The sequence below is a fragment of the Buteo buteo genome, chromosome 7 (assembly GCF_964188355.1).
Source record: "Buteo buteo chromosome 7, bButBut1.hap1.1, whole genome shotgun sequence".
In the NCBI taxonomy this organism is placed as follows: Eukaryota; Metazoa; Chordata; class Aves; order Accipitriformes; family Accipitridae; genus Buteo; species Buteo buteo.
The window spans coordinates 41,883,274-41,895,324 of record NC_134177.1 but is presented as its reverse complement, the minus strand read 5'-3'; the positions used below and the strand labels follow the sequence as shown (position 1 = coordinate 41,895,324).

The 12,051-nt window shown below is 52.2% G+C and overlaps 2 protein-coding genes across 2 annotated transcripts in view; one reads left to right on the top strand and one right to left on the bottom strand.

Moving 5' to 3' along the window:
- Positions 1-10,038, bottom strand: part of SUPT6H (SPT6 homolog, histone chaperone and transcription elongation factor) — a 29,493-nt gene extending 19,455 nt beyond the window's left edge. The window contains exons 1-7 of the mRNA XM_075032707.1: positions 9,932-10,038; positions 3,283-3,424; positions 2,628-2,786; positions 2,370-2,440; positions 1,510-1,705; positions 728-812; positions 62-335 (exon numbers count right to left, since the gene is read on the bottom strand). Of these exons, the coding sequence (XP_074888808.1) occupies positions 62-335; positions 728-812; positions 1,510-1,705; positions 2,370-2,440; positions 2,628-2,786; positions 3,283-3,391 (894 nt within the window). The 5' untranslated portion in view covers positions 3,392-3,424; positions 9,932-10,038. The remainder of the gene's footprint in view (positions 1-61; positions 336-727; positions 813-1,509; positions 1,706-2,369; positions 2,441-2,627; positions 2,787-3,282; positions 3,425-9,931) is intronic.
- Positions 10,039-10,050: 12 nt separating this feature from the next.
- Positions 10,051-11,998, top strand: SDF2 (stromal cell derived factor 2). Its single transcript, XM_075032706.1, has 3 exons — positions 10,051-10,233; positions 10,343-10,539; positions 11,052-11,998. Exons 1-3 carry the CDS (start codon positions 10,056-10,058, stop codon positions 11,337-11,339), a joined length of 663 nt encoding a protein of 220 aa, XP_074888807.1. The 5' UTR covers positions 10,051-10,055; the 3' UTR covers positions 11,340-11,998.
- The last annotated feature ends 53 nt before the right edge of the window (positions 11,999-12,051 follow it).

The window sequence follows — 12,051 nt, the reverse complement described above, 5'->3', positions numbered from 1 at the left end:
CTGCTGTACTCGGTGGGAGCTGAAATGCTTTCTGCCTGTACACCTGCCCCTCCTCCCTCACCTGGAACCTCTCGGGCATGTCTGTCATGCGGATCTCGTTGTCCTGGTCCGTTAGATGACTGCTCTCCAGCTCACTGGGCTCGTACATCTCAAAGATGCTACGCCGACTGACGCGCTTCTTGGCAGTCTTTTTGGGTCGTACACGGGTCTCCCCTTCGGCTTCTTCATCCTCATACTCATATTCCTCCTCCATTTCCTCATCGTACTCGTTGTACTTCTCAAACTCATCATAGTCGAAGTCCACACCAAAGATTTCCTGGGCTTCCTGCAAAGCACTGGAAGGCAAAAACTAATGTTCAGCCCCATAGTGCAATTCACAGAACATCCTTCTAGCCACACAGAGCTGGCCAGAGTACCTAAGTCTAAGCTTTAGTTTTGCACCTAGGCTAAAAAAAAAATCATGGATAGGTACACAACTCTGAGCTTTACATGCAAATACTTCTCTTAAGGGACTGGTTTTGGTATCCCTGTAAAAAATCCAGGGGAGAAAGGACAGACTCAGATATTTAAGAAATCACAGACTAAAAGCCCCATGTTTAAATTTACCAGGTTCCTTTGGGGAAAGAGACCAGTGGTATCCAACCACAAGCTGAATCACTCTGCAGTTGCAAGAATCAAGCTAAGCACTGTTTTCGAGGCTCCAGGCCAATTTCCAATCAATACTTACGCATCTGTGTATCCAGGGAGCTTCTTTCGCCATTTTGGCTTCTTCAGAGGTTGTCCATCGTCATCCACAATGAAGTCATCAATGTCTGGATATTGAGAAACAATTCAGCTGTCAGGACACTTGCATATTCAACTGGTACCTCTGACAAAGCTCAGCTCAGCCAGTGCAACTATGAGCCTCCACCACAGACTTAGGCTGCCGCTGGCTGTCAGTCTGCCCAGCTACCCACAGCATCTCCTACATCAACCTCAGACATTCCAGGAGCCTGAACCACAATAACAAGCTAGAATGAACTTCCAGACACAGGCGAAGCCATCTGGCAACTATCTGCAGCCCAGTGCACTGAAAATGCAGTCAGAAAAGGCCTTGTTGCTTTGGACTGTAGACAGAAAGAATTCTTCAAACCCTTTCAGTACAGTACTAGCAGTGGTGACAGGTTGATGCTGAAGAGAAGTAAGGCAGGCATGCACTGTGCTACGAGGTACTAAACAGCACCTTGACTTCCTTCCTTTGAAGCATTTCCATTTTTGAGGCAGCTTAGAGGAGACGTTCAACACCTCAGCACATGTAATGTGCTTCTGGACATAGTGGTTTAGACAGACAAACTAAACCTGCCACCCAGAAACGTTTAATTCTAAAGGTTGTACTAATCAGACCAGCAAGAGCTTGACCACAACAGGGCTACAGCCTTTAGTTACTTACAGCTCAGAAAAACTCTTCACTTGGTTCCTGTGCTTTAATCCTAGGACAAACTTTGGATGTAACTGACCATCCATACTCACCAGATTCATCTTCCTCCTCCTCCTCTTCCTCTTCTGGTGGAGCAACAGGAGCTTCAACAGCTTCCCCTCCCTCCTCGCCTTCACCATCCTGAAAGATTTCTTCAGCAATGGCTTCCTTCTCATGTTCTTCTTTTCCATAGTCTTCCTCTTCATCATCCTCATCATCTGACATTTTTCGCACACGCCTGAATTTTTGCTGCAAGTGAAACGGCTTGTTAGTGCACGTAATTCCTGGCAAAGACATTGAAAGCTCAGTGTGGTCTCTGCCAGGCCAGAACTGCACTTCTTCTACAGGCACCTGAACAGGAGCAGGATGGAGCCCGGCACAGCACAGGCACACAGGGGAGAAGAGCCACCCCCTCAGGAGCCACGCTGCAGGTGCTCATTGGGCACAGTGTGTATACAACATAACTGTCTGCTGAGGACTGCGCCGTGTCCAGGCCTGTGTCACTTGCATGTTGTCACCACCAGTGTTAACCTGGCTTGATACCTCTCTAGCAAGTGTTACAGAAGGAGCTTTAGAGCTCATAGGAGCTTTAGAGCTTGTGCTGACTTTGAGGTTAGTGCCATGCAGGAGAAAGTTATTGGAAGATGGGCTCCTCTGAGACTGTCTTGCAGAGGTGGGAAGGGAGGAGTACAGCAAACTTTAGGAATCAGAAGAAAGTGTTTTGCAAACTCTAGGAAGCCAGTTCCCAGTTGCCTGGGCAGGGAGAGATCCCGCTTCCTTCAAGTACTCAGGTCTCCCCTTCCAAGAGGGTAGGAGCAGATGGGAGGCACCACTCGCTCACTCCAGGCAGGAGCCCACCCTCCTTCGTGCCAAGACACCACACCATTAACAGCAGCATGGGAACACAACTCACTCTTTTGACTTTAACGCCCAAGTTCTCTTCAATCAGGTCAAAATCATCATCTTCCAGGCGGTCATCAAAAGCTAAGAGAAGAAAGTAGAGACGAGTTACACTCTCCCTTTACTAATCTGGGAAGAGACCAACCAGTGAGAAGGGTATAGCTTACCCAGCGAATGCAGACACCCAGGGCAGAGGGAGAGCTCTGCTCTCCAGCAGGGCACTAAGAGCATTACGCTGTGGCCTGCTATGAACATTCATCACAAAACTTACTGCGCTTTCTCTTTTTGTGGCCAACATCATCCTCAGAGTCTCCAGAGTCACTAGCTTCTTCCTCCTCTTCTTCCTCCTCATCATCGTCATCATTAATGAATCCTTTCAGGTTCCCCTGCTCATCTTGATCATCGAGATTCTCCTCCTCCTCTTCCTCATCTGGGGTGGAAAGCAGCAAGTGTTAGACATTTACTCATTGATTATCTGCTGAGACTCCTTCTCGGCTCTGTACAAACAGCATCTTCCTTCACACTATCCACACAGAGAGTTTTAACTGAACACTTTTACTGACACAGAACCCAGCAAGCTGCTCATGCCAGAACCCCACTTCTTGTCTTGTGGTCTCATGCTCTCTCTGCAGAGGGAACAGGTGGAGTGACCACACTGGGAGAACTCCTCTGCTTTTACTGTTTACTATCAATTTGTGTGACTGTAAGTCCCATGGGGGTGAAGTAGTGTATTTTCTATTGCCAAATATAAAAACCACCTAAGCACTCTGAGGAAGGGAAGCACTTAAACAGCTGAGATTATCAACTACAGATGGCCATGCTATTATAGCACAGTTATTGCTCCATCTGCAGAGTCATGGGATGTAAAACAGAGCAGCAAGGCACATAGACAATTTAGCAAACTCCGAACAGACAGGCAGACTCACCATCCTCATCTTCTTCTACGAACTTCTTGGTTACTCTGGGCACAACCTCCCCATCCTGGTTGTACTCCTCCTCAGACTCCTCCGCTTCACTTTCTACAAAGTCAGACATGGCTGCAGCGTCTCACACACGGCTCCACAGGAACTGGGGAAAGAGGAGACATCTATCACATCACAAGCACGTCCCCCTACTGGGTTTTGGAGATAAGACAGCTAAGGCAAGAGGGTTTCAAATTATATATCAAGGCCCTGAATTACCCATGTCCACCTTGCCTGGACATCCCTGTCATCAGAGATTAGGCAATAGAAGTCAGCAGCCAAGTGCTGCTAGCTCCTGTCAACCCGTGTCTCAGCAAGCAGGACAGGATCTGCCACAGCAGCATTTGTTACGCAGCCGAGCTCCTGGCTGCGGCTGAAACGGCGCATGCAGCCAAAGCCCTTCATCCTGCCCATACCCTCCCACGAGGCCAGGAAAGCAACCCCACGCTGCCACCAACACTGCACAGTGTTAGGCACACAGTCCAACCAATTAGGATATTAATATGATTAATCCTCACTCAATTAATGAAGCCAGGGTGATCCTGAAAAGGCCCTTGACTGAGTTGCAATTGCAGGCTGTTAGCAAGACTCTGCAGAGCCCCACGGAGCAAACAGGAGAGAGCCCTGGGGAGTGCTGCAGGGTCAGGGCTGGGGGCTGCTGGCTGCCCAGCTCCACTGCCCCACACAGCCAGAGCCACGGCCGAGCCTCTGTCCAGAGATTAGGAAATAACAAGAGACTAAGAAACAGGGTACTTTCTATATCCAGAACCTTTTGTTTGACGTTTTTCCCCCAACTGGGGTTTCAGGAAGCTGTATAAATCAAGCTTGGCACAATGAAAAGTGTGTCCCTATAAAGACACAGCTCAAGTTCTGTCTCTCTGAGCCTTCCACTTCTTGTGGTTACAAAACTTGCTGCCGTTTTTAAAATTTTCAAAGGATTTTTTTTTTTTAGTTCCTTTTTACATACACCAAAACAACAAAAGCTTACAAAAGTCAGCTATAGGAAAAAACAAACCAATTCCTCAAATGGCTGTGAAGATGAAAACACCAGTCCAGGAAGAAGTATCAGCCTTTGGGAAGGCACAAAAAGCAGCTCAGAGGGGGTGTCAGATCTAAAGCCAAAACCTCCATGTTAAATTACATCTGATGTAATTTAATACACACACACACACAAAAAAAAAAAAAGGAGAAAAAGATGAGAAAATAATTCCATATGCCAGGGAACGATACCTAAACAAACATGCCTCAAAATGTTCCCATAATCATTTCCCCACTGCAAACAAAACAGCTGAAGGAAGGAAATCAGTCCCATACAGGACAACCTGATCAAGGCTTTGCCATGACGCTTCTTGTGTGCAGGACTTCTTGTTCTGCCCTGAGATCCATACATCTGGTGCACAAACACAACAACTTAGAGAAAACCAGAGACTTATTTCTCCCTTAAAGAAGAAAAACCAAACAAAACACGCGAGGCCAATCTTGGATAACCTTTTAAGTCTTAAAATACTAATAGTTCCAAACAAATGTGTCGGCCATTAAAGAAATTAATTAAAACCTCATTAAAGAAAACCCACAACAAAGACAAGGGCAAGACCTCTGCCAGATTTCATACGCAAGCAGATAGCAGCTCATACTCCTTGGCTGCAGATTACATGGCTGTGACCAACATCTATCTACGACGCTCCAGACAGGCAGAAATCGCAGCGGGCCAAGGCTACTGCTCTGCACCTGGACAGGACACGGCTGCTCTGGCTTGGTGTGTGGGCACAGGGCGATCTCCATCCTTGAGAGGACACTATAGGAGTCACACGCATGTATTTAAGCTTCCCTCTCAGAAATAACACTTCAGAGGGCGGTACAGATGCTAGTTAAATATGTGTTCCTGAAACAAATGCCACTGATGAATTGTGTAACTACATACAGCAGACGAACAGGAATTATTATGTTTACCAGCCTGCGTATGAATATTATGTCAACTTCACACTTTCTCACCAATTCTTCTTCTACACATATCCATCAGGGTGTACTAACATACACAAAACTGCAGGCTAAGTGGCTTTTCCTAGAGCGTTTCCAAGTCTAATTATCTCATTTCTCTCCTGTCCATGATCAACACACAAATCAAGCAAGAAAGAAAACCCCTTGTCATAGCACCACACACAATTTTACTATTCTCTGCCAGTGAAGCGTTTCACTCACACTTCCAACTTTCTTCCTCATCACTTGTTCTAGCATTTCCTAGCAATTTCAGTTCATGTCAAATCAAATTTGTCTGGACACAGGGAACAGCTAGGACTTCAGAAACCCATCTCATTTAATGATCCAGCCGAGCAGGTTCCACACAAGCCAACCATCCACAAAACTGGGTGTTTTCAGCTCCAGTGAAATCCACCTCAGGACAGCAGGGATGTCACTTAGCATGGCAAATGGAAGCAAGGGTAGTTATTACCATGGAGATGTTGAATCAGATATGGACTAAAGGTGCCTCGCCCACCCTCAGCACCACAGAGGCCTTCATTTGAAATAAAACAGGACAGGGAAGCAGGCAGAGATTGCAGACAGTGTGCATGGAGGTGCAGAGGCAGAGCTCAGACCAGTGCTGCTGCCTGGCAGGAGTCCCTCGAGCTGTCGGTCACACAGGGAAAGCCCTGCTCTAGGAACACAGCTTGTCTGGCTTGGGGAGGGTTTAAGAGTCTCCAGACTGAGAAGCATTGGGCCAGCCCAGCTGTATCATGCTACGGGCCTTTCCTCGGAGGGGCACAGGAGCATCCCTGCTCCTGTAACACTCCCGAGAGAAGGTCAGAGATTGCTGCAGCACGGGAGCAAGTACTAAATTGCACTAGAGCACCAAAAAGGCAGGCAGACTGTGCCTAATCCTGCACGCTTACCTGTACACAATCAGACAGGCTCCTATAGGTGATATATATAAAGCTTCACCCCAAAGATGCCTGACAGCCACTAGACACCGACCAAGATGGACCAAAGACAACGGCAATGCAGCAAGCAGTGCTGCAACAGCAGCACGGCAGCAGGTGAGGGAAGTGCGGGTGCCTCCACATCGAGCATGGCCTCTCCCGCTCGGCAGCGATGCCGGAGCAGCTCAGGGCTGAGCAACTACACAACCTCTGCTTTCTACCAGGGGCATCTGCACTTTGCTCAGCTCAAGGGCACAGTGGCAATTGTCCAGAGTCCACAGCTCCTTTTAACTGAGATGACCCTGAGAAGATAGCTCTCTTTGCTGTCAATACCGTGACTGTAGAGCTCTGATCAGGTCAGCAGGACCAGGCTGGACATCGGCTGCAGGCACTGTGGGCTGCCCCCACCCCGATTAGGTGGGGCAGCTCCTTTAGAACAAGTGCTGGTTTGTGATGGACCTCAGAATTCTGCAAACCATACATTCAAATACTGTAAAGCCTTGGCCACACATCCAGATACCTGCTGGCTGCTCAGGACCGCAAAACATCGCAGTGCTGGAGGCAGATGCAGCTTTGTACATCACACACCAGCAAAATTTAACTAATTCGGTTTAGAAATAGAGATAAGCTGCAAGCACCTGCAAAACATCAGAATATGTTATGGGAAAAGCTCCTGCACCTTGCCAGTTATGGTGGCACTTTGGCAAGGCAGGGACACATCTGCATGCAGGATGGCATCAGGAACGGCAATGCCCCACAGGAGCTTCGCAGCCTGAGCAGGTGTGGGGTGAAGGAAACTAGAAGCATCTCATGCTCTCCAGGCACAGGGATGCCAACTAAGGCATGAGACCTCAGCGGTGCTCACAGAATAACCAAGGAGTGTCCTCACAGCGAGATACATTTATTATTCAGCAATCAACCTCAGGATATCAGTGTCTGCACAAAACAGCAAAAACAAGTGCTAATCTAGGCTTTACTACAGCATGGGTGCTGAAGAGAAGCAAGTCCTTGACTTCTCCCTGTCCTTCGTGGGAGAAACTACATCAAGGCCCTGACGCACACTAATTCTGGTTTTGTGAGGTTTTTTGGGGGCGGGGGAGAGGGTTTGGACAGGGATTGTTTTAACCTCTGCCGTTTCATAGTTCAACTCACAGTCCACTTAAGATCATGTAGGTCCGTGGAATCACATTGCCAAAGCCACCACTGAACAGTTTCACTCAGTTCTCATGTCTACACTTCAAAGAGAAAAGTTAAATTGGAGAGGATTCAGAAAGCACTGTGAGAATAAGAAGGCTGGGAAACTTGACTCAACTAAAACGTAAAGCCTAAGGAAGCCCAATCTCTTCATTTTGTCAATGAAATGCTCATTTAATTTAAGCACGGCCCTAGTACATCCACAGGAATAAAAGACTGTGACAAGAAATGGCTCGTTAGGAAAAACCTAAATGAACTGCAAAGGTAATGCCACCATTCCACCCCCTTAAGCTCTCACAATGAAATCAATTTTGTTTTTCTTGGGGGAAAAAAAAAAAAAAAGTCACAGTTGAGCCGGAATGCATTAACTTAACACTAATGACTAAGCAATGATCTCCAGGCTGCATCCCACCACAGAATTCAGACGAGATCATACTGGTATCTTTTAATTTGAAGCTTATAAGCCTAACAAAAACATCCCCGTGAAGCACTGTAAGGCATTCGCACCACAACAAACTGCCCTCACGGGCACCTCATCGGGGCTGAGCTCTTCCTCAGAGCCACTCCTTGGTACAGGCAGGGACTTCTGTAGGGCCAATCTCCCCTGGGGCCTGCCAGCCCTGATACAGCATCAGCAATATATAGTTTTGTGCTTAGCTTTTATAGCTGTTTTATAAATTTCTGAAGTCGGGACCCAAACCAGACATTCCCACCCTCCTCAGTGGTAGATGTGCGAAGGAGCACAGGGTCAAAATGACAACTGGAGACCGATGATGCTGTGACAGGGGAAGTCCAGCCAGCCAGCCACTGCAGCTCAGGAACTTCCCATACCTGCTTCGCTAGTTTTAATGCTCCCCCTTGGTCCCACCGCCCCCGATGCTACCAGGCAGTGGAACATCCTGTAGCAGAGTGCCACAGTTTAATAGCATGTTGTGTGAAAAAAGCACTTCCGCCTGTTTATTTTAGACCTGCCGCATTGTAATTTCCTGTAAGAAACAGTAAACTGATGTTCCCTCCTCGCTTTCTCTGACCTGCCTATGACTTCATGCACCTGCATTGTATCTCCTGTCAGCAAGCTTCTCCCGTAAGGTGAGGAAAGGAAAGCTTCGCTTGCCCAGAAACCTGCTTGTCCGCACTGCTCCTGCCCCTACTTTTCCAGTGCTCCCCTTTTGAGATGGGCTAACCAGAACTGCCGGCAACAGCAAGGGCACAAACTGCCAACCGTTTATGCAGCAGCATAATGATGTTTTCTGTTTTGTTCTCTGCTCCTTTAAAGTAATTCCAAAATATCCTTTTTAGGCTAGGCGGGGCGTTGAAGCGATGTTTTAAAAGAAACAATTGCTGAGACACCAACAGCTCTTTCCTGAATAGTAAAAGCTGATGCAGAGTCAATCACTGCGGTGTTTGTCACCTTCATTACACCCACTGCCATCGTATCTTGTTTACCACACTAGCACTCAGCCACTCAGTACTATCTGGTCTCTGCAACTTCCCACAGTCTGGTTTAGCTATCCTAAATAACTTAGGATTAAATTTTCCTTCTCCACATCACCATATTAAAAAAAAAAGCAGCAGAGATGGCTGTGAAACTCCACAATAACCTTACTCCACCATAAGCACCAATTATTCGTCCCTACCTTTTTTTGCCACCCTTTAATCAATTATTAATCCCCGAAAAGGCCTTCCAAGGCTGCTGCCCCTCGGCTTTTCACAGAAGACCTTGTCAGAAGTTTGCAAAACCAAATGCAGCACTCCGGGAATTACACCCACGGAGTGGGAGCCGATCCCGACTCCCAGCGTACCTGAGAAACAAAGGTCAGATCCTTTCCCCCAACTCCCTTCAAGAAAACAAGCCGACACTTTCCATATCCATCACCTCACACCTACCGGCTTTTCCTACCGTGTCAGCGATATTCCCCAGCCCCAGGCTCCGCTGCCGACTCTGCTGCGAGGGAGCCGGGTCGCTCCGGTAGGTGGGGGGGTGTGGGGGGCTGCGGCACCCTCCCGTTCCCGGGGGAGCAGCCCCCCACCCCAGCCTTGGGTCCCCCCTACCAACCGCCTCACCTTCCCCCCACCCCAGCCCCGGGTGCTGCCAGTCCCAGCCCGGCTCACCCCGCTGCGGCACGGCCCCCTAAACGGGGTCCTCGTCCCGGGAGGCTCCTGCTACCGCCAGCCCCACCCGCCGCCGGCAACCGGGAACGGAGGGGGCCACCACTGCCTTCACCACCCACCCGGGCCCCGCGGCCCAGCCTCACGCCAAGCACCGGAACGTCCCTGCCGCCCTCACCGAGACCCAGGCCCGCCGGAGACGCCCAGCCCGGGAGGCCTCGTAACCGCCCCGGGCCCGTCGCGGCCCCGCCGTTCCCGTGGCAACGGGCTTTCCCCCCCGCCCCGGCCCAATAGCAGGGCGACGCGTGCCTTACCGGCGCCGGCACCGCCCCCCGCCGCCGTTCGCCCCCACCCGACCCGTCGCGGTCCCCCCGTCCCACCCGGTGCGGCCTTACCCGAAGCGCCGAGGGAAAATGGAGGCCTCCGCGGCGGCGGCGGCGAGCGAGGGGGGGCGGAGCAGACGAGCGGCGACCTCCGGGCGGGCGGAGCGGCGCTACTTCCGCTTCCGCCGGCGGCGGGATGGGGACGGAGGTGGCGGGCCGGCGGGTACCGCCGGTTCTGGTGCCGGTGCTGGTGCTGGCCTTGGGCGCGGCGGTGCGCGGTGGTCCCGGCCCCGTTACCTGCGGCTCCGTAGTGAAGCTGCTCAACGTGCGGCACAATGTCCGTCTGCACTCGCACGACGTTCGCTACGGCTCCGGTAACGGAACACGTCGTGTCCCGTTCCCCCCCCCTTTCTCCGCCCCCGCCGGCATCGCGTCTGCTGGACCGGGCCGGGCCTGAACGTGGTTTTTTTTCCCCCTCCGCAGGTAGCGGGCAGCAGTCGGTGACCGGGGTGTCGGCGGCGGATGACGGGAACAGCTACTGGCGGGTCCGGGGCCGTACGGCGGCCGTCTGCGAGCGGGGCACGCCGGTGCGCTGCGGGCAGGCCATCCGCCTCACCCACCTGGGCACAGGCCGCAACCTCCACAGCCACCGCTTCGCCTCCCCACTCTCCGGAAACCAGGTACCCGCCGGGACACCGGCAGGACCGGGATCCCCCCCCCCCCGCCCCCGCGCCTTGTCCCCCGGGCTCAGCCCCTTTTCCCGGGCCCTACCGGGTCCCCTGAGTCCCTACCAGTCCGGGTCCGCCTTGTCCCTACTGGCACTGACTTGTTCCCTGGTCCCGACTGGGACCCCCATGTCCCTACCAGTCTGACCTTGTTCCCCAGTTCAGACTGGGTCCCTCTTGTCCCCCATGTCCCTACCAGCCCTGCCTTGTTCCCTGGTCCCAGCTGGTTCCGTACCAGTCCCACCTTGCTTCACCATCTCTACCAGCTCCTTCTTGTCCCCCTCAGCACCCAAGTCCCAACCAGACCCCCCAAGGCCCAGCAGAGCCCCAGTCCCAACCAGGTTCCTCCTTGCCCCCCAGCCCCTTCCCCTGTCCCCCTGCCCTTGCCCTCTGGGCCCAGCTGAGCACCCCTGAGTAGTCCCCCCCCTTTCCTCCCAGCCCCAAAACGAGCTCCTTTTCACCCATAGGAGGTGAGCGCGTTCGGGGAGGCTGGTGAGGGCGACTACCTGGATGACTGGACAGTGGTGTGCAGTGGGACCTACTGGGCGCGGGACGGCGAGGTGCGCTTCCAACACGCCTCCACCGACGTCTTCCTCTCGGTGACGGGGGAGCAGTACGGGCGACCCATCCATGGGCAGAAGGAGGTGCACGGCATGGCTGCCTCCAGCCAGAATAACTACTGGAAGGTGATGGAGGGCATCTTCATGCAGCCTAGCGAGGTCTTCAAAGCAGAGCGGTACCACGCTGAGTTGTGATGGACAGACAGACTGCCGCCGAGCCTCTGGGCACTGCCCTGCGGTGTTCGGGGCTGCTCAACCTGGGGCCGGCCCCTGTCCCCACCCAGCTCTGACACATGCCAGGACGCAGAAGCCCAAATCCAACACGAAGCAGATTCCAGTGTCCTGAATTTGATGTGGAGCAGATCCCAGTGCCCCAAATCTGAGACAAAGCGGATCCCAATGTCCAGACCTGACCCAAAGCAGAGCCCAACAGTTGAGATCCAACATGAAGCAGGTCCTCACGTCCTAAATCCAACCCAAAGCAGATCTTCCTGTCCAGACCTGACCCAAAGCGGATCCCAACATCCAAGATCCAGCACAAAGCAGGTCCCTGTGTCCCAAATCCAGCACAAAGCTGAGCCCAATGTCCAGACCTGACCCAAAACCGAACCTGACCCAAAGCTGAGCCCAACATCCAGACCCGACCCGGAGCAGATTCCTGAACTCCCCAACCCTTTTCGGAGGACTACCCTCCTCTGTCGTCCCCCTCCCGGTCCCCTCCGGCCGAGGACCCCCCCCAAAGGGCTGCTGTCCCCCCCTGGAACCTGTGCTCCAGTCCCCGTCTCCCCCCCTCTGCTGTACCCCCAACCGCTCCCCGTCCCCGGCGGGAGCCTGAGGCCATAAAAGAGCTGAATCCTCCCCCTGTCGTGTGGCTGGTTTGTGCGGGGGATCGCGGGAACGAACGGGA

Bases quoted from the DNA above. Each gene is read 5' to 3' on its own strand.
- SDF2 (XM_075032706.1), top strand. From the start codon at position 10,056: ATGGGGACGGAGGTGGCGGGCCGGCGGGTACCGCCGGTTCTGGTGCCG. The intron at 10,234-10,342 runs GTAACGGAACAC...CCCCCTCCGCAG, and splicing joins CGACGTTCGCTACGGCTCCG to GTAGCGGGCAGCAGTCGGTG. The intron at 10,540-11,051 runs GTACCCGCCGGG...TTTCACCCATAG, and splicing joins CCCCACTCTCCGGAAACCAG to GAGGTGAGCGCGTTCGGGGA.